This window comes from Trachemys scripta, chromosome 1 (genome assembly GCF_013100865.1).
Source record: "Trachemys scripta elegans isolate TJP31775 chromosome 1, CAS_Tse_1.0, whole genome shotgun sequence".
In the NCBI taxonomy this organism is placed as follows: domain Eukaryota; kingdom Metazoa; phylum Chordata; order Testudines; family Emydidae; genus Trachemys; species Trachemys scripta.
This window is the reverse complement of record NC_048298.1, coordinates 67,228,437-67,249,714: the sequence shown is the minus strand read 5'-3', so window position 1 is coordinate 67,249,714 and position 21,278 is coordinate 67,228,437. Positions and strand designations below refer to the sequence as shown.

General features: G+C 44.8%; 1 protein-coding gene across 1 annotated transcript in view; it reads right to left on the bottom strand.

The window, feature by feature from the left end:
• Positions 1-21,278, bottom strand: part of LOC117877986 (glioma pathogenesis-related protein 1-like) — a 50,048-nt gene that overhangs the window by 13,191 nt on the left and 15,579 nt on the right. The window contains exons 3-4 of the mRNA XM_034771745.1: positions 16,613-16,716; positions 3,305-3,390 (exon numbers count right to left, since the gene is read on the bottom strand). Of these exons, the coding sequence (XP_034627636.1) occupies positions 3,305-3,390; positions 16,613-16,716 (190 nt within the window). The remainder of the gene's footprint in view (positions 1-3,304; positions 3,391-16,612; positions 16,717-21,278) is intronic.

Sequence of the window (21,278 nt, the reverse complement as noted above, 5' to 3'; positions counted from 1 at the left end):
ACAGAAGTACTGGGAGCATAAGCTTTCGTGGGTAAGAACCTCACTTCTTCAGATGCAAGAGTGAAGAAGAAGTGAAGCATGGACAGCACAGTTAAGGACAATAATATATTAGGAGCAAAAATAATCCTGACAATAGTATTGGTAGAATTATCAGTAATAATGAAGAAATAGCAGAAGTGTTCAATGAATATTTGTTCTCTATTTGGGGAAAAAAGAGAGTGTTATCACCATATAATGAGACTGTCTTTCCATTCCACTAGTGTCTTTGGAGGATGTTAAACAGAAGCTACTAAAGTCAGACATTTTTAAATCAGCAAGTCCAGATAACTTGCATCCAAGAGTTTTAAAAGAGCTGATAAAGGAGTGTGCTGGACCATTCATGTTTATTTTCAATAAGTCTTGGAACACTGGGGAAGTTCCAGAAGACTAGAAGAAAGCTAATGTTGTGCCAATTTTAAAAAAAGAGTAAACAAGATGACCTGGGTAATTATAGGCCTGTGAGCCTGACACTGATCCTGGCAAGATAATGGAGCAGCTGATATGGTACTTGATTAATAAAGAACTCAAGGAGGGTAATGTAATTAATACAAAAGAACATGGTTTATGGCAAATAGATCCTGTTAAACTAACTTTATTTTTTTTATGAGATTACACAGTTGGTTGATAAAGATAATAATATAATTAAATAATAATAATGATTTGATGTAATATACTTAGACTTCTGTAAAGCATTTGACTTGGTACCACATGACAGTTTGATTAAAAACCCTAGAACTATATAAAATTAACATGATGCATATTAAAGGGATTAAAAACTGGCTAAGTGATAGTAATTAACCATTGGATGGATTCTCCCTCATTGACAATTTTCAAATCAAGAAGTGGGGGTTTTCCTAAAAGATATGCTCTAGAAATTATGTTGGGGAAGTTCTCCGGCCTGTGCTATTAAGAAGGTAATATTAGATGATTAAAATGGTTCCTTCTGGCCTTAGACTATGAATCTACATGTAACTTGAGCAAGGCAATAAGCAATTGTCAAAGAGAACCCAGGTCGTTCCTAGTGCCCAGTCTTGATTTCAGTCTGTACCTCCCATTGGCCGGGAACGGTGAACCGCGGCCATTGTGAGCTGCGGGGTTCCGTACCTGCAGATGGTCAACATAAACAAAATGTCTTGCTGCCCACCAACGGATTACACTGATGGGCCACGTGCCGAAGGTTGCCGACCCCTGGACCAGAACTTGGGTGGTGATTGGAGCACTCACTGGAGGGGGGGGGAAGAGACCTGGGTTCAAATCCCTGCTCCAGTGCAGGGACTCAAATCTAGGCTTCCCAAGAGGAGTGCCCTAACCACTGTGCTAAAGGTTACACGGGGAGGAGTGGTGGCAGGACTACATAGAGCTTTGTAGGGGCTTGGGACAAAATCTGAAACTGAGGGTCACCCCCTTTCAAGGGTGAAAAACCCCTGAAGGGAGGTCTCATGGTGGGGTGGAGGGTTGGAAAGTGAGCCTGCCCCTGCATTCACCCTGCAGCAATGGCTCCTGTCCCACAGGGACAAGCCTGGTTCCCCACACCAGGCACTGAGACCTGGCACACAGGGTCACAAGCATCCCTGAAGTTTAGCACTGACTGGCACTGCAACTCTGTGCACCAGATCGCAACACCACACACTCAAAGGGCTTGGAGACTTTCTCGAACAGAGGACTGGGACAAACTGCTCCTTTTGCCCCCTGGACAGTTGGGGGGCACCACCCCCTCCACCAATGATTTTTGTACTTAAATTCCTTTTGAGTCTAGCCTAGAAAATAAAAAAAAGCTGTTTCATTAATGTCAAAATAGTTTAACAATTTTCAAAATTTCTTTGTTTTGGCCAAAAGAACTACTGAAATCAACACAAATTCACAAAACGCTTTGGTTGACCCAAATCTGCATTTTCTTGGTAGAAAAAGAAAATGTAGCCAAAGAGTTTGCCAAGCTCAAGTCCTCACTTTATTTTGACATTTATGCAGCATCTGGAAACCTCTAGTTTGTGGCCTTTAGCGTTGGCATTCTTTTACATATCTGTAAGAACTTTTTGAAACAAGATCTATTCTATGTAGGTTTCTATACTGCACTCATCACCATAGAATCTGAGTGCCTTAAATGGATTTCAGAGTAGCAGCCGTGTTAGTCTGTATCCGCAAAAAGAACAGGAGTACTTGTGGCACCTTAGAGACTAACACATTTATTAGAGCATAAGCTTTCGTGGACTACAGCCCACTTCTTCGGATGCATACAGAGTGGAAATAAATAGATTGGATACCAGGGTTCCTGCTTCTGACGTACTTAAAGAAAAAATGTTGCTGTTAGTTTGTGGCTTTTGCTAGTTGCTCTTCAAATTTTTTGGCCTACCTAATTATACTTGACTTGCAAGAATTTATGCTCCTTTCTTTCTCTGTAGGATTTGACTTCCAAGTTTAAAAATATATTTTTGCCTCTAACCGCCTCTTTTACTTTGTTTAGTCATGGTTGCATTTTAAAAAAAAAATGTTTGGCCCTCTTACTGTGCTGTGTGTTGTTTATTTATTTATTTGTTTTTTATTTGGAGTATACATTTAGTTTGAACCTCTATTATGGTGGTTTTTAAAAGAGTTCCATCCAGCTTCTGGGCAATTCACACTAGTGACAGTTTCTTTTAATTTCTGTTTAACTAGCCTCCATATTTTTATATCGTTTCCCGCTTTTGAAGTTAACTGCTACTGTGTTGGATTTCTTTGGTATTTTCCCACCTACAAGGATGTTAAATTTATATGAAACTGCCCTGTGAAGGATGGCCCACTCCTATAGATTAATTGTCTGCAGGCTGCACATCTGAAGGGATAGGTTACTCTTTTACATCTCTGGCATGAATTAGTCACAATGGTTTCCCAAAGGTGACTGGATACTAGCGAACAAGTAAATGTAAGCTGCCCAAAGAGTGCTTAGCTGGAACTTTACTTTCTTGGATCAGTGATTTTAAATTGCTTATTAGCCTTTAACAGAAAGTCAGTGATTGGTAGCATCTTGTTCCAATGGCAGTAATAACTGGCTATGACCAGACTGGTAGTTTGCAATCCTCATTGAGATGCTAATTCAGTAAGACATGAAGTACTTGATTAGGTGCTTTACTGAACAGGATTGGACTCGAGTATTCACTAAAGTGCTTTGTTGAATTGCGACCTGAGAGAGTGCTATGAGAGATGGCATAAAGAATATAAGGAACAGTTTATCAGTAGGGTGGATATTGTTTGCCTCTTCCTAGTGCCTAATAAATTCACTTTTACTTACTACATAGATTGTCCACACAGGTGTCCTCTTTTGAGCACAGACTACATGATGATCCTGCTTTATAAGGTTTTCTTGGGTAATTGCCGCTACAAAGGCAGAAGAAAATTCTGTTAGATGAATTTCACTGTGTATAATTTTAATAAGATCATATAATTAAGGTATTAAACACATTCAAGGCCAGGCTTAGGGAAAATGGCACCCTGGGTGAACTTGCATTTTGGTGCCCCTGGGCCATATGGGTGTGATGCCCCCCATTGTCCCTGGTCCCCCATGGGCTCCCCAACCTCCCTTCCCCCCAACCCCTGCACTGTGCCACCTTCACCCCTAATCCCTGCACCTCCCTCCTGTGCCCCAACCCCTCCACTGTGTCCCCTTCCCTCTTACCCCCTACACCTTCCTCCTGAGCCTCTAACCCCTGCACTGTGCCCCCTTCACTCCTAGCCCCTGTGCCTCCTTCCTGAGCCCCTACCCCCGCATCCCCTCCTGCACCCACGTAGGGAAACTGACCCACCTGGATGCACAAAGCAGCTGGCATTGCTGCTCACTCCCCCACTGGACTGCTGCTCCTCCGCCCCATGCACCTCCAGAGCTGCCTAAGGAGAGGGCAGGAGAGCAGCAGCTGCTGATGCCTCAGCACAGCCCAGGTGGGGAAGTGTCCTGAATGCAGGGAGCCCTGGTGTTGTGTGTGTTGTGTTCAGGGGAGTGTATGTGTGCCTGAGTATATGAGTGTGCTGTCTCTTTAAAAAAGCACTCAAGGTCAGGATCCTGAAGGCTTGTGTTCAGATACAAGCAGTTGCCAGCAGCTCCAGACCCAGAGAAGCAGCAGCAGAGACACAGATTCCCCCTGTCCTGTCATCCCAGGTCAATGGAAATTGGGTGCACAGGTTGCGGGGGGACACCCTGACATCAGCCCCTGCCACTCCACAGCAGACAGGCAGACACTCCTAGTCCAGGGTGGCCAGGGAGGCAGGGACATTATTAATCCTTGAATATTTACTTTCCTCAACATCCTCGGAAACTTGTAAATCTGTTTTAATCCTTTTGTTATCTGACTGAGAAAATATTAATTTGGTTATAACAGAAAATCCTCGGTTCATTTGCAAACTGTTAGTCAAATCAGTTACTCCAAAACCAAACCTGTATAATGTGCTGTGCTCCAATGGACTCCTCTGACTTGGCTCTACCTCACTGGGCTTTAGAAACAGCCATGAGCAGAGTCAGGGTAAAGCATAAGCAGAATAGGCACGTAAAATCAGATTTTAAACTGAATGATTTTCTTGGTAAAATCCTTGGAAACTGAATGCTTCCTTTTGACTTCTCTTTGGAACTGTAGTCACCTTTACCTATTTCCCCCAAACTCCTAGTTTAACATGTCTTCTCAAACCTAAAACTTTCTATTACCAACCTGGTTCTCTTATGCTTACAGCATTGATCATCTTTTTGGTATACTCTTCACTTCAGAGTTCACCAGAGCCTAGCAGACTTAAATCTTTCTTCTCTCCACCATCTTCTCAACTACCAATTGGGATTCCTTGGATGCACTTACCAGTACAGAAGTGTGAAATACATAGCTTTTGAGAGAAAGTGCAACAGAGGTCCTGGGCTAAGCAATTTACTTACCCAGTTTAAAACTTAGCTTTTAAGTTCTGTCATTCATTTCCCTATTTATTTTGTCCGTGTTAACAGAGGACAGGTTTAGTCTCGGCAGTTTTTCCAAAGTTATCTACCATGCTTGCAAAAGCTGATGCCTATTGATGAAACTGTTAAGTCCTCACAAACCCAGCTGCCAATATGCTTGGTGACTACAATATCCTTGTGTAGATAAAGGACTGTTTTAATTTGATTTTGTAAATGAGATGTTATAGGATAAGTGTTAAGCAAAAACATATGATGGGGTGTGTTGTGGGATGAAAACCAAAAAGGACAGAAGCTGCTGGGTACCTAGAGGCTTGCACTCCTGGATGGACGCTCCAGTCAGATTGCCTTTTTAGAATTTTGGGGGGGTTGAATTTGAAGGATCATTGTTTGGCTCTTGATGGGGGAGAATATGATCAGAGACGGGACTGGGGACCTAAACTGTGATCAAGAACAGAATCACTGTTAGTCTCCTTATAAATCAGGCTTTTCCTTGTGGAATAAGTAGTAGGGGGTTACTAAAAGCTATTATATACTATTACTTTTAGTAATCCAGTTAAACAAAAGATTAGTAATCAGTGGGCGAGGTTTTGAAGAGAGCTGCAGGGCCCTTGAGACAGAGTTAGGAAAAGCAACCAGGATTGCCTAATATTTATAAGCAAGTGTCCTGAGAGGAAGCTCAGAGGGGTAAAAGGGCTGTACTAGTGACCCAGAGGCACAAACATAGAACAAACTGTGTGCCCAGAAAGGGGCAGGTGGTGACACCCTACAAAAGGGATACGCAAATGTAGTGGTACCAACAGCCTAATTGACAACTATTGAGAAACTTTAAGACCATACCTTTTCTGCATGATCATTTTATACATTTTCCAGGAATGTGTAAATTCTGATTTGAGCAATGCTCCTGTGAGTGCTCCACTTCAGGTGTGCATGCACCCTGCACCTTTGATCAGAGTTTTTTGGTAGCGGTGCCCATTCAGCCCATGCATGCACCCTACACATCTCCATGCCCCATACTGAGGCTGTATAGGGCTGTGCAAGCGAACTGCCCTCACTTCCTTTGCCCAGAGATGGAGTTTAGTGTGTGCCTGTTTTTTTATTTAGAGTTAGAATATACTATATAGTGTTAGTTTTTATTTTTCTAAGAAAACAGGAAGAACAGTTCCAATAACTATACAAGTTGTAAGAATCCTATAAACTATTTAACCCCTTATCAATGTGTCAAATGGGATGCTGGGCTCCCTGAATTTTAAAATGTGCCTATTCTGTCAAGAAGTGATTCTCATCAGCAACTGGCATTTTCAGTGTATTTGTTGCTTGAGAGACTCTTATCCTCAGCAAGTGTAAGATTTACACTTCTTTTAAGGGAAGGTGCCATAAAAACAGGAAAATGAAGTGTAGACTACTAATGATGGAGCAAGCCTTAAGTCCAGCTTCAGACCCAGGTACAAAGAATCCCCCCTACCCCCCAAACCAGGACCCATTAGTTCTGTTAGTGCCCTGTCTACGTCGAGAGGAGTCACTGAGAGCTTCCAAGGTGAAGGCAGCATCAAAACACTGGGTTCCAGCATGCTTTGAGTACTGACTGAAACCTACTGAATTTGTTTCTGAGGGTTTCCCATTCAAACACTAAGGAGGGGGATAAGAAGAACAGAATAGAATTCCTCCTCAAAGAAGGTTTGGTCACTGGAGACCTCAGGCCCAGAGAGGAGTGCTATGAGGCTCTGAGTACTTTGGCTAACGTGATGCACTTTAAGACTTCATCTAAGACCCATATCTTGGCAGTAAAGAGCATGATACTGAAGCCTACTACTACTACTACAGCTACCATCAGTACCCATGATGGTAAATAGAGTAGCCTCATTAGAATCCGTGGTACCATCAGCAGCACCTCAGACAGCATCATCTAACCCTACCCCCCCTGCCCGGGGCCATTGGGGGGAGGGGTCAAGCTCTGAGTCCCCTCCCCCTGCTGGGGACATGGGGAGAGGGGCTTAGAGCAGCAAGTGGAGACAAAGCCTCTGCTGTAAGAGGTGGAGCACAGGGCTAGCCTCCGCAAGGGGAGGCTTCACCTGCTACCCATGGACCTCATGGTACCTAATGAGCCTGAGACTCCACACGTTGCGACTTCCAGACACCTCTTGGTACTTGATCACCAGCCGCACATGTTCAATTGAGACTCACTACTTCTCAACATCTACCGTTCAAGAAGAGTTATTGTCACCTCCTTTACAATATGTGGGAGGGCATTCTGACTCAGAGCTTTCTGTTCAAAGCTCTCCAGCTTATTCGAAGAGATGTTCTCCTCTGTAGATACAAGACCTGTGCCTATCAATACTTGGGTCAATGAATGATGGCTACCTCCCCCTTGCCTTATGGTCCTTCTCATTGGCCTTATTAGAACCCATGGGGGGCAGTGTACCTCCAGCAGTTTTACCAGGCCCCACTATTCTCATAAGGAACATAGAAAACCTAGTTCTCTGGTACTTTCCATCCCTTCTCCCCACTCTGAATCGATAGAGGAGACATTTTGAGGAGCAAGATGTTGCTGCCGCCACTGGCCCCATCATTAGCTGATGACTTTTGTCAGTTCTAGGACCCGATGAAATGGGTTGTGGACACACTTCAGATTCTTCTGGGACAAATTCCCATCATAAGCTCCTGGACATACTGCATGCTTCTACTTCAGCATGGATAGCAACTACCAATTAATGAAGCTCTTCTTGAGCCAGCCAAGACCATCCAGCAAACAGGAACATGGAGATCCGTTTTAGTGCCATAATAAATGAGGGTCAGCTCTTGGCCAAGATATCTTTGCAGGCTTCACTTTGTAGGTCTGGCTTGACATGACTAAACATGGGGGATGCCACATTTCTTGGAAGACAGGATTAGAGAGGTAACTAGGTCAATAGGTTGAAAATGGAATGTTTGTGCTAATAAGTAAATGGGTCAGTCAGCTAGAAGACACTGTCTGAGTCAGCTAAGATCAGAAAGAACACTCAGGGAACCATTTACTATGAACAACAATACTAACTTATTCTGTCCAATTTAGACATAGGGTGAAAAGTATATAGAACACGAACAATGCATAGACAGAGCATGCTGCACAGGGACTTGGGCCTGCAAAGTAACCAAGCCAATGTGTGATGCAATGTGTATAAAGGGAGAGTATTTCTGTGTAACTTTGAAATTGTAATATAAACTGCATCCACCCTGCCCCGTGACTCATTTGAATCTGATCATCTCAGTGTAGCATTGCTGTACGCTAAATAATTATACATGACTGATGAAGTCTAGAGTCAAACTGAGTTCTTGGGAAGTTGAGTAGAAAGAGGTCTCTGAGGGAATCCCTATATACTTGATGCATCCAGGTCTATTTCAACCACAATAGTGATGAGATGAGCTTTCAGAGTGATAGCCGTGTTAGTCTGTATCAGCAAAAACAACGAGGAGTCCTTGTGGCACCTTAGAGACTAACAAATTTATTTGGGCATAAGCTTTCGTGGGCTAAAACCCACATCATCAGATGAATGGAATGACAAATACAGTAAGCAGTGTATATACACAGCACATGAAAAGATGGGAGTTGCCTTACCTAGCGGGGGGTCAGTGCTAACGAGGCCAATGCAATCAAGGTGGACATTGCCCATTTCCAACAGTTGACAAGGAAGTGTGAGTATCAGCAGAGGGAAAATTACTTTTTGGAGTGACCCATCCACTCCTAGTCTTTATTCAGGCCTAATTTGATGGTGTCCAGTTTGCAAGTTAATTCCAGTTCTGCAGTTTCTTGTTGGAGTCTGGTTTTGAAGTTTTTTTTTGTTGAAGAATTGCCACTCAAGTCTGTTATTGAGTGTCCAGGAAGACTGAAGTGTTCTCCTACTGGTTTTTGACTGTTACAATTCTTGATGTCTGATTTGTGTCCATTTATTCTTTTGCGTAGAGACTGTCCGGTTTGGCAAGAGTACATGGCAGAGGGGCATTGCTGGCACATGATGGCATATATCACATTGGTAGATGTGCAGGTGAACGAGTCCCTGATGGTGTTGCTGATGTGGTTAGGTCCTACAATGGTGTCCCTTGAATAGATATGCGGACAGAGTTGGCAACGGGGTTTGTTGCAGGGATTGGTTCCTGTGTTAGTGTTTTTGTTGGGTGGTGTGTAGTTGCTGGTGAGTATTTGCTTCAGGTTGGGGGGCTGTCTGTAAGCGAGAACTGGCCTGTCTCCCAAGGTCTGTGAGAGCGAGGGATTGTCCTTCAGGATAGGTTGTAGATCCTTGATGATGCACTGGAGAGGTTTTAGCTGGGGGCTGTAGGTGATGGCTAGTGGTGTTCTCTTACTTTCTTTGTTGGGCCTGCCCTGAGCTTTGTTGCTTCAGCTGGTTTTTTCCCCTGGAAGATACAGTTAATTGTTAAGCACTTACCATTTAATGGCCACCAGCTCTTTGTGGACTCAGACAACTCACTTCATGCCCTAAAGTACTCTACAGCTACACTTAGATCCCTGGGGATATGCACACCTGGAAAGAAAAGGAAATTCAGCAGGTCTCAATCAGCACAAAGATCCCATCCTGCTCAATTTTCCACCATCCTCTCTGCTTCGGAGTTCCTTCTGTGGGACTTTTTCTGTTCCTTCTCTACTGCAGACTTGGGGAGGCCAGAATCACATATAAGAAAACATTTGATCCCTCAATAAGGGGTAAAGAAAAAAAAATTGCTAAGAAAAACAGGAACAACCATTCCAACAATTATAAAAACACTAATACTATAAACTAACTAAAGAACTAACACTATATACTATATTCTAACTCTAAAGAGAAAACAGGCACACACTAAACTGCATCTCTGGCCGAAGGCAGTTGAGAAGAAACTGTGGGCGGTTCACTCGCACAGCCCTATATAGCCCCAGTATGGGGCATGAAGATGTGTAGGGCACATGTATGGGCTCAATGGTCACCAAAGAGCTTCAGTCAAAAGGCACAGGGTGCAACCTGAAGTGGAGCACCCACACACATCTCTGAGAACTTCAGTTACTGCACAAGGTGAGCAACCTTTCTTTTCCTCTTTTTCCTCAGTCTTGGATGACCTTTAGAATAAAACAAATGTCTAAATAAAATCTAGTTTACTATATTTAAACTTGTCTTGCTCTTCATTTAATTCTCCTTCCCTCTCTCTCAGCTGCTTCCTCATTTCCAAACTATTTACTTTGTTTTTCTTCTTCTTTTTAGTGTTTTCTTCTTTCCCTTTTACTGGATTACTTCTTCCTTCTTCAAGTACTCATCCCCATTTTTCCCCTCTGCTCGCATTTCTGCAAGTATTCCCCCACTCATGCTTCTTTCCCTTTTGTCCTTAATATCCTTCCATTCTCCTGTTGCAGATTAGAAACTGGCTGGAGGATTGTAAGTAAAAAAGGTATGAAGTTGGGGAGGGGGTGTAGAGTGGGGGACTGCAGGGATCAGTGTAGGTCATCTTATTTAGTATCTTCATTAGTGATCTGGTAAAGAAGGCTGCCTGCATATAAATGAAATTTGCTGAGAATACTTGTGTTTTGGAAAGTAATCCAAAACCCATAGATACGCAATGAAGAGAGAATCCTGCAAATAAGTAATGCTGTGGGAGTGGCAATAGTGGACAACAAATTAGACCTGAGTTTGCAATGTGATAATGTAGCAGAAAACTCCACAAGGTCAATGCAATATTTGGCTGCATACATAGAGGCTAAGTAGTAGAGATAATAGACCATTTTATATGATACTGGTGCAACAGTATCAGAATATTCCATTCATTTCTTAGCGCCACATTACCAGTGAGATGGTTGGCAAACAGGGAGAGCAACGGTTATTAGAAGAATAGATTGACAAATTATATAGCTTAAAACAACTAATGGATGTGGACACCAAAACAGTCTACAAATGCTTGAAGTGTGCAGACATTAAAGCAAGGCAGAGGAATTATTTAGGGAGGTGCAAGGGGCTATAACTACGCAGGGGAGAAAGGGAAAACTTAAGGTGAATATCAGGAAAAACCTTTCCTGGTAATGAGATCTATTAAGATGTTCAGAGAGAACTCGGGACACTTTAAAGTGAACAGGACAAAATACTACAAACTGTACTGAACACTCCAGCATTGACCAGGAGATGACCTGCATCGTAATTCTCAATTTCTAATGTCAATGATTTACTTGCTTCTTGTTTCTGCATTCCTTGACCTACTATTGGGGTTATTTCTGATATCCTGGTCTTTATTGCCACCGAATACTGTCCAAAGTAGACTTCCAAATTACAGGGACTTTTTGGCCATCCTCTTTATTTTGTTCAATATAACAAATATAGAAGGATGATGTAAAAACAATAAAAGACAGTGCAACATATGCAGGGGAACATACGAGTTTGGAAAAATAGTAGACAGGGATCTGTTGTGTGAGTGTGAATTTTGTAACAGGGTGTCATCTAGTGGTGGAAGAAGAAATGGGATTCTACAGCATTTTACAGTACACATTAGATCTTTAAAATAAAAAACTAGGAAATTAGCCTGGAATTATTCCATTAATAGGAAGGTGTGTGGATGTGTTTCACTGGTACCCCCCAACAAATCATTTTGCAATCAAATTTGAGTTTAAGTTACCCTTATTCTAGAAGGATGTTGCTTTCAGAGGCTTTTTATTTGTGACAAGCTTTCATAATACATTTGATTTTTACCATCTGAGTTTTCCTCTCCATTTCACTAGTTCATTTATAGGGGTATCTGCTTTGTATGAAATTACTTCCACTTTGCCTTCCAGAGTGATATTCAGACATTAATCTTACAGGCAGATGAATTTATCAGATCCAGCATACTTCAGTTACACAGCCTTCGTATGAATCTTTCATCAAGAGTTAGGATGATATCCTAATTTTCAACTCACAGCCTGCACTGATCTGAGAGAAGTCAGTTCTGTTGGTTTGGTCTTTTTTTATTAAGCACTTTGGTCCCAATTAAGCAAGACACTTAAGCATATTCTAATTTTAAGTCCGATTGACTTCAGTAGGATTATTTGCTTCAAGTTAAGCAAGTTCTTAAATGTTTTAGTGAATCAAAGCCTTATCTCAGGAATTTAAATCAGTTGTAAAGAGCATGCAGATCTCTTTGCTGAAAGTTATTTTGGGAGTATATTGAGTTTCCTGCCTACAGAAAATTCTCAATTATATCTACCTCAGGTGCAGCCAAGCTCTACTGCTAGATATTCATTTTAAAGAAATTTTGTACACTTCTGCAGGGTTTGGTTTATAAATCATTAGCTTTTTCTATTTGGAGAAAAAGGTAGCATTTTAATGCAGCTGTCTTTAATAGAGGAAGAAGAACAGTGAACACAAAGAATGTTTGTTTGTTTTCCACAAAGTTTTACCAGTTGTTAAAATATGCTGAGAAGTTTATATTCATGTATGCAGGACCGGCCTTTGGCTGTCTGGGCCCCTGCCCAGGGCAGCCCACCAAAGAGGGCCAGGGCCGGATTAACTTTTTGTGGGCCCAGCATCAAACATATTTGTGGGCCCCCGTGGGGGCAATGGAGCATGGTGTGGGGACTTCATTCCCCAGAGTGAGGCGCCAGCCGGGGCAATGGGGTGTGGCAGGGGCAGCCCCGCTCTGCCCAGCCAGTGCGAGGGCACTATTTACAAACCGGCAGTATCCAGATGCACAGCGCCTTGCCTGGCCCTGTGCTGCCAGCATGCCCCTTCCCCTTGGGGCCGGGCCCATACTGTGCCACACAGCTCCCCTTCCCCCCGCCCAATAGACCACAGGCGCCGACTCCGTGCATGCTCTGGGGCTGGAACACCCACAGAAAAAAAATAGTGTGTGCTGAGCACCCACCAACAGCCCCGCCAATCAGCGCCTCCCCCTTGCCCACAGCGCCTCCCGTGCACCACTGATAAGCTGTTCAGCAGTGGGCAGAAGGTGCTGGGGGGAGGGAGAGGAGCAGGGGCAGAAAGAGGCAGAGTGAAGGCAGGGGGGCACTCTGGAAAGGGTGTGGGATGGGGGTGGAGCGAGGGCAGGAACAGGTGGGGTGGGTATGGGGCCTTGGGGGAAAAAGGGTGGAGTGGGGGGCGGGGTCTGAGGCAGAACAGGGATCAAGCACATCCAGAGAAATCAGAAAGTCAGCACCTCTGCAACAGCCGCCCACACCCAACCCCTATGGTCAGAGGCCTCCCCTCCCCGCTGGATCCGCTATGCCCTGCGCCTCCCCCAGACTCCCCCCCACAAATGTACAGCACCCTACACAACACCACCCCTGCCCAGCACCTCCCTACCCACAGCTCCACCACAACTGCCCAGCACCCCACACGGAACCCCACTCCCTAGTGCCCCAACACACACAGCTCTTCCCTGCCCCCTCACAGCCCAGCACCCGCCCCAGGCCACACAGAGACCCACTCCCCCATGCCTTGCCTCCCAGCCACACTCACCCATCCTGCTGGGAGGTGACTATATCTGCCAGGCCGGCCCCTCGGGAGTAGCGCAATTGGGCTCCACTTGCCTGGAGGGGCCCAGCCACGCCCCCCACACTGTCTCCCCCCAACTGGCCAAGACTGGCCAGGCTTCTGCCCCAGTCCCAGGCAGCTCAGCTCTGGGGAGGCAGGCGGGGACCTACAGAGGGTGGGAAGCAGAGACTGCCTGGAACCGGAGGTGCATGGGGGTCCGGCCAGGGGGCAGAGAGGAACCCTCGGATGGGGGCAGAGAGGAGCAAGTGGTGGTGCGGGGGAGCCAGCGGGCTGGCGGGGTCGTACAATACCAGCAGAGCAGGCTGGGCTTTTTGCTCTTCTGAGCATGGGTCCGGCTCCATGGCACCACTGACGCCATTGTAAACCCAGAACTGAAGAGGGCGCTGTGCGCAGGGTTTGGATTCCCACCCGACCTGCCAGAGCCAGCTGGACAGACAAGCAGCAGCGCTGGAGAGGGGGCTGGGAGGAAGACCCGAGCTACAGGGGGCAGTTGGACAACCAGCCCTCTGAGCCAGATGACTCCTCCGGAGCAGGGATGCCCCTCCTTCCCCCTGCTCCACCTGTGCAGCTGCTGCTGTCCCTGCCCCAAATTTCCTGGTGCCCTACGCAGCTGCGTACTTTGCATATGGGGAAGGATGGCCCTGCTCTGAAGGAGGCCACGCTGCCTCGCTACACCATCTAGTAACTGATAGCCAATGGACACGTTTAGCAGGGTAAGTGTCAGCAAAGAGTCTAGGGCCCTGGCCCATTGCGGCAGAGCAGGGCAATTAGTCTTTGTCATGAACATACAGCTAAGGGTAGCATAAAATCCCTCCTTTACCTGTAAAGGGTTTAGAAGCTCAAATAACCTGGTTGGCACTTGACAAAAAGGATCAATAAGGGGAGAAGATACTTTCAAATCTGTGGGGGAAGGTTTTTGTTTTATGCTCTCTTTGTTGTTCTCTCTGGGACAGAGAGGGACCAGGACAGGAAAAATACATCTCCTAAAGCCGTATCGGAAATAAGCATCTAAGATTACAAATGGTAAGTAATAGCAAGGAAATGCGTTAGGTTATCTTTTGTTTTAGCTTGTGAATTTTCCCTATGCTAAGAGACAGGTTTATTCCTGTTTTCTGTAACTTTAAAGTTTTGCCTAGAGGGGAATCCTCTGTGTTTTAATTCTTACTACCCTGTAAAATTATCTTCCATCCTGATTTTACAGAAGTGCTTCTTTTACTTTTTCTTTATAATAAAGTTCTGTGCTCACATTGTTTACCTATTTGGTTGGTATATTATTCTCCAGCCTCCCCAGGAAAGGGATTGAAGGGACTTGGGGGGGATATTTTGGGGAAACAGGAACTCCAAGTGGTCCTTTTCCTGAATCTTTGTCTAACTCATTTGGTGGTGGCAGCATACCGTCCAAGGACAAGGAAGAATTTGTGCCTTGGGGAAGTTTTTAACCTAAGTTGGTAGAAATAAGCTTAGGGGGTCTTTCATGCGGGTCCCCACATCTGTACCCTAGAGTTCAGAGTGGGGAGGGAACACTGACAGTCTTCAACCCAGCTCCTGGGCTGGAGCAAACAGCAAACAGTCAGGCTCAAGCCCTCTGGATATGACAGTGCAGTAGCGATCCCTGGCCCAGCTCCGTGGCTGGGGCAGATATCAAGCAAATGCAGGGCATCCAGCCTAAGGTGGGTAGGCTGCCACCTTAGGGGTGGGGTTGGCAGCAGGAGGTAGGGGTCCACCCTACTCCACCAGATCCCAGCCCAGGACCTTAACAGTGGTGCAGAATCCCACCACTGAGTCAGCGGGGATCCTACCGAAACACACAAACTGTGGTTTCAGCAACACAACAAGATTAATGTCTGGTTTCCCTGGGCTACTTCCTACCCCTGTCTGTAGGGCTCTGTTGCTCATGGGTTCTCAGACTCCTCGGGGTGCCTGGCAGCCGGCAGTCCCAGCAGCTCCTCGGGGTACTTAGCAGATGGCAGTTCCTTCCCTCAGGGTCCTCCTCCAGGGGCGGGGTCAGTACAGCTCAGTCTCTGGTGCAGGGGTCAGCAGCAAGGCAGAGGTGGCAAGCTCCTGCTTTGGCTCAACTGAGCTGGAAGCCTCTCCTCTTATACTTCTTGTCCCACACCTTCACTTCTGGCATGAGGAACAGGCCCGGCCTGGCTCTGCCCACCAGAGAGCGGAGAATGGTTCCTCCTTGTCAGTCTCAGAGGGAGGCCACTCCGTCTTGCTACAGGCACTGAAACACCCATCTACCTTTGAACCAATTATCTGGTTCATGCAATTAGAAATTAATCCACAGAGAGTAATGTAAGGCCTTTCCTAGTGCAGAAGTTCCCTCCTCTGTTAGAAGGTGTAAGATTTACTAACAAAGCTCACAAAATTAAAACTACTGAGAGGTGGTATTATATGTGGCCTTTAGCCCTTAGCACCCCTTTGTGGCAAGATGGGAAGCTACACCAGCTGACACCATCCCCCTTATGCCATCACACTCAAGTGTTCGTCTTCCAGCCCTCTGCTTAAGTTCTTAATAGTCTCTGTCCCCTTCAAGATAATGGGGAGTTGGAAGTTCCATGGTTCTAGTGGTGGCTAAACAGCCCTAGGTCTTCTGGGTTTAGAGCGTTCTTCAAAGTCCTTCTTCAAAGTCCACTTTGTTGGGTTCCAGCTCAGGCTCTCTGTTTGGAACAGCCACAACCAATCCTTCTCTGTCCCTGGCCACTCCTTCAGCTACGTCTCCTTCTCTGTAGGCTTCCCAAGCCTCTCGCTCTTCTTCTCCCTCTTTGGAGTGTTGTTTCTCAGGCAGTTTCTCACCAGTCTGTTGGAGGGATCCTCTTTCTGGAAACTGCCTTTCTCCTCAGGAGTTACTCCTTTGAGGTCCTTAACCTTTTATCATGCCTAGGTGCTTCCCTGTCTAATTAACTACCTCCAGTCAGTTAACTACTCCCAGGTGAACCTGAGCTACCCCATTCTCCTTGGTGGAACCTGTCATAGGTAGGCTGGTCCTTTTACCAGTTTAGAGGGCCAACCAACCTCTGCCAAGCATCATTAATCAGAGTTCATGGGTCTTTAGATGCCTGAATTAACTGAGTAATGAATCATTTCCCTGATTCCACACACTAAACTACTGATGTGTATGGATTCCAATTTATTTTTAGAGGAATAAATATTATTAATATTGTCTTCATTTTAAAATGTTTTTAAAATAGCTTACCTTGGTACATAGTTGCATACAAAATGTGCCGCATCTCTTATTCCTGCAGCTATACGACAAAAAACAACAGCACAGCCCACCTTATGAGAATTATCCCAAACAACCTAGAAGAAATAAGATTTTTTTCTTTTACGAAATAAAGCTTAAACTGTGCTCACTGTGAACTATTCTAATAGGCAGGAGAATCTCAGTTCTCATGAGAGTTCTTCGATTTATTTGCTTTGTACAGCCACCTGTTACGGTACCCAGAAAAATAAAAATTACTTACCAGTTACTGGATTTCTTCAGGATGAGCTTCTGCACATTTGCACTTGTCGGATCAAGGAATGTGTACCAGAAGTTTCCAGAATCTTTTACGCAGCAGTGTCAGTTGGTCACTCACTCTCTGTTTCCCCCTCCCCTTATGTAGAGTTCCCACGGTAAAAAGGGGGAAGTGGTCCCAACTACTCCTCAATTCCTTCCACTAATTTTAGGAATTCTTAATCCAAGACTCCAGGAAAGTGGATAAGATGTGTAAATGTACACAAGCTGATCTTCAAAAACTCGTTACTGGTAAATAACCATTTCTTCTTCAAATGACCTTTGCACATTCCCACTTACGGGAGTTTAGCGAGTAGTATAACCACTGGGAATGCAAGTTGAGAAGTTCTAGGTGACAAAGACAGCAAAACTGCCAAAACAAGCATCAGCTCTGGATCCCAGGTCAAGAGTATAATAGAAGTGACAGCATCTCTCGCTCTCCTAAATGAAGCCTCAGCTGCCAAAAAGAGCTACCTGATGCATGTATAGAATTTTGCTTAACATCCTTGTACATTTTTATGATGACGACAATGTGAAGGAATGCTATGGAACCTTCTTGGAATCTAGTTGAGTATACTTTGCTATCTCCAAGTAGTTGAACATATGCTAAGTCATAAGAATTGTGATTCATAGTCTGAGTCACCTGGCCAGTCTTTGAGCTGTGATGGACTGATCCCTGATTTCATCCCCCTAATAGTGTAGGGAATTTGTGGCTAGGTTTGTTGTGTAGGGGAATGCCAGGATTGGATGAGGGGTCCCAGGTCCCAACCACACATCTCTGCACAAACACCAACCCTCCCTCTGAGCGGGTCAGAGTTAACCACTGGAACAAGTACCACATTTAACAATAGGACAGCCCTTTTACTTAATCCAGGCAAAGCCAAGAACAGGCCCAGGTCAGTAACTGTAGTAGGGGCTACACAGACTCCTTTGTCCTGATACAGTATACAGCACACTGACACACATCTTGCCAGCTAGACACATACAGACACATACTGACTGTCTTCTCTGCACCAATAAAAATCTCCCCTCTCCCCCAACCTGTTCGTGCACTTTGATGCTGGCATGCATTGTGAGGGTGGGTCTTGCTGCGTGGTCTCAACAGTCCTGTTGGCTTCAAGCTGTAAGAGTCCTATTTTGCAAGCCCCAGTGCAGCAGCTGGCTGTACTCCAAGCAGCTCCTAGTTCAGGCTCTGCACTCCTGCATTCTGGTGGTGTCTCCGTCTCTGCCTCAGCTCAGAGTTGCTGCTTATGTTCTTTCCTTCTTTCTTTCTAAATCTTCCCAGGCTTGTTCCCTGTCCTGCTTCTCCCCAGCCATCTCCTCACTGGCTCAAACCCTCCCAGGTGGTCTGTAGTTAATTCTGTGGCCTTGTTTTGGAATGGCATTTCCTCCAGCCAATCAGGTCTGTGCAGAGTAGTGGAGAGGAGGGAAGGGGGAGAAAGGAAGGGAAAGGGAGAAGTGGCTCTATCCAGTCCCCCAGGTTGGTCCCAGATGGATAACTTAAGGATCTTTGGACATTCAAGTTATGGTGCCTACCACCCTGGATGTTAATGTATCTTGATGAAATAGAGAGGCTAGTAACTTGAAAGCAACTGAAATCAGACACCTTTTTAGACAGCAATTAGGGTGACGATGCAAATAAGACCACATTTTCCATATAGAATATGGCATATGGAGGACTATCTACCTTTTGCTTTTGGATCAAAGTAAAGTATTATTTGCGTGTGTGAAGTTCCAAGGACTAGAAGAACCTGCACACTTTCTTGAGGGCCAAAGTCTGGATATAGATTTGGATGTCCTGACAGCTGAGAAAAAATAGTTATGTCAGTCTGGCAATTGGTGAAAACTCTTGGTGCCGTAGAAAGGCCAAAGTGTAGGATACAGCTTTATTGATAGAGGTCTCCTACTACGCAAACCAGAGTACATTCCCTGGAACAGACAGATTAAGATAAAAATAGATGTTTTTTGAGGGTGTCTCATCACATGTGCTGCTTTTAGCTCAATGTGATTGATGGGCAGACACCATAGGCAGAAGAAATATTTCTGATTGGAAATAATCAAGAAGTCTATCTCTGTCATCCACAGAAAAGTGACATTGTCTTGAATCAGCTCCCTGAGAGATGACATGACAGGGTAATGCATCCCGAGATGAGGAAGTCATATAGCCAACTCTGCTTTATAGCAGGCAATTCTCACCTGCAGAGGGGTGTGCGGGGGCAAGGAATATACCATACAGACCAATAAGCCTAGGCAACTTGTCTGTACCCCTAAGTGTGAATCCAAAAGTTCCAGCCTGTTGTTTTTTCCCATTGGCCAATGTCTTTACCTAAGTTCAAGTGAGTGTAAAAATATTCATCACTTCTCACGGTCCAGAAACAGAATATCTGCCACCTCCAAGATCAGGGGATTCTAAGCTGGGGTACAGAGACCCTATCAAATGTGAAGCTTGTTTACTCCTCACATTCAAAGAAGGGCTCAGTGAAGATCCAGGATGAAAGTTCTTAGGAGTCTGTAGCACCAAGGCAGGGCTCAGCAACACACGAAACAGCACTGATGGTAGTAGCCAGTACCAGATATTAGGTATTCTGTTCTATTCTATATATTTTCTTGTATCAACCTTATCACTGTAGTGTTTGAACATCTTCCAGTAATGCATCAAGCAACATGGCTAACATCTGTCACATGTACTACATTTTCTCTCTTCGGGGGGAAATGGTTTGTGGAGTGGTCAATCCCTCGGAGTTCAAGGATGATTGTTTTCCATAAAACGATAGCTACTTATTACTGGTGGATCTTCAGATGGCTAATGAGACCAATGCGGGATCCATAGATGGGGCAGACATTTCCCAATGGAAGAGGTAGATCTGGATTGTTGAGTTAGGCTGTGGTGCATTCTTTCCTCCTTTCCCATTTCTCCATTTCCTGTTATCTCAGTTGGATCTCAAAATACTGGGATCCTTGCCAAAAGGTCCTTTTCCATTTTGGTCGGTTGAGGGCTTGGGTTTCCCATGAGTTTATGTCAATATTGAACTTGTTCATGTTAACTTTGAGGGTGTCTTTGAAGTGCTTTTTTTGCCCACCCCTCATCTGTTGGCCATGGCTCCATTGTGAGAATCTGCTTAGGGAGTAGATTCTCTGGCATTCAAAGAATGTCACCATCTCTACAGAGTTGGTGGAAGATGATCACAGCTTCAATGCTGGAGGTTTTGGCTTGGAACAAAACACTGATGTTGGTGCATTGGTCATCCCACTTGATTCAGAAGATCTTGCAGATGCATTGTTGATGGTATTGTCCAAGAACCTTGAAGTGTCTACTGTACGGTGCCAAAACCTTGATCATGTACAAAAGAGCATGGATAACAATGGCCTGGTATATGAGAAGCTTGGTTTGATTCTTGAGGTCACAATTTTCAAAGACTCATTTTCTCAAGAGTCCGAAAACTGCATTGGCGCATTGAAGGCAGTGTCAAATTTTCTCGTCAATGTCAGCTTTCTGTGACAGATAGCTGCCGAGGTAAAAGGGTTCCATGTTCTCCAGGGTCTCCTTATTAATCTGAATTATGGGAGCAGGATCCTTGTGATTCGGAGCCTGTTGGCGGAGTACTTACATTTTCTTGGTGTCGAGTGTGACGCCAAGTTGGTTGTAGGCTTCCAAGGAAATGTCAAATATTTTTTTGAAGATCTTCTTCTTACTGAGCACATAGGGCACAGTCGTCCGCATATTGGAGTTCAATGACTGTTAGCATCAATGAATGACTCATGACTATCCACCTTAAACTTGCCAAGAACCAGCATGCAACACTCAACAGTGCATACAATCCAACCTTGATGCTAACGATGAAACCAAAAAAGAATTCTACACCAACCTTGACCAAATTCTCTCCACCATCTGCAAAGAGGACAAGTTCATACTCTTTGGTGATTTTAACACAAAAGTTGGATGTGACTCAGACCTCTGGAATGGCACAATTGGAAATAAAGGAGTGGGCAAGACCAATTGCAACAGAATTCTTCTCCTGACCATATGCACAGAACATGACCTAATTTTCACAAACACCATATTCTGCCAAAATAACAAGTACAAGATATTGTGGGAACACCCGCGATCTAAGCATTGGCATCTGATTGACTATGGCATTGTCTGTACTTGTAACTGTGATGACTTTACATCAAGAAAGTGCTGACTTGTGCCAACAATTGTTGTACAGATCATCACTTTATCCGCTCCATTATTTCCATCAAACTCGCATCGAAACAAAAAATGTGGAAGAAATCAGCCAGACAGAAGATCAATGTCAAGAGTCCTAAGGACCCAACTATACATGACCTTTTTCCAGCAGTGCCTCACCAAGAAACTGATGAATAT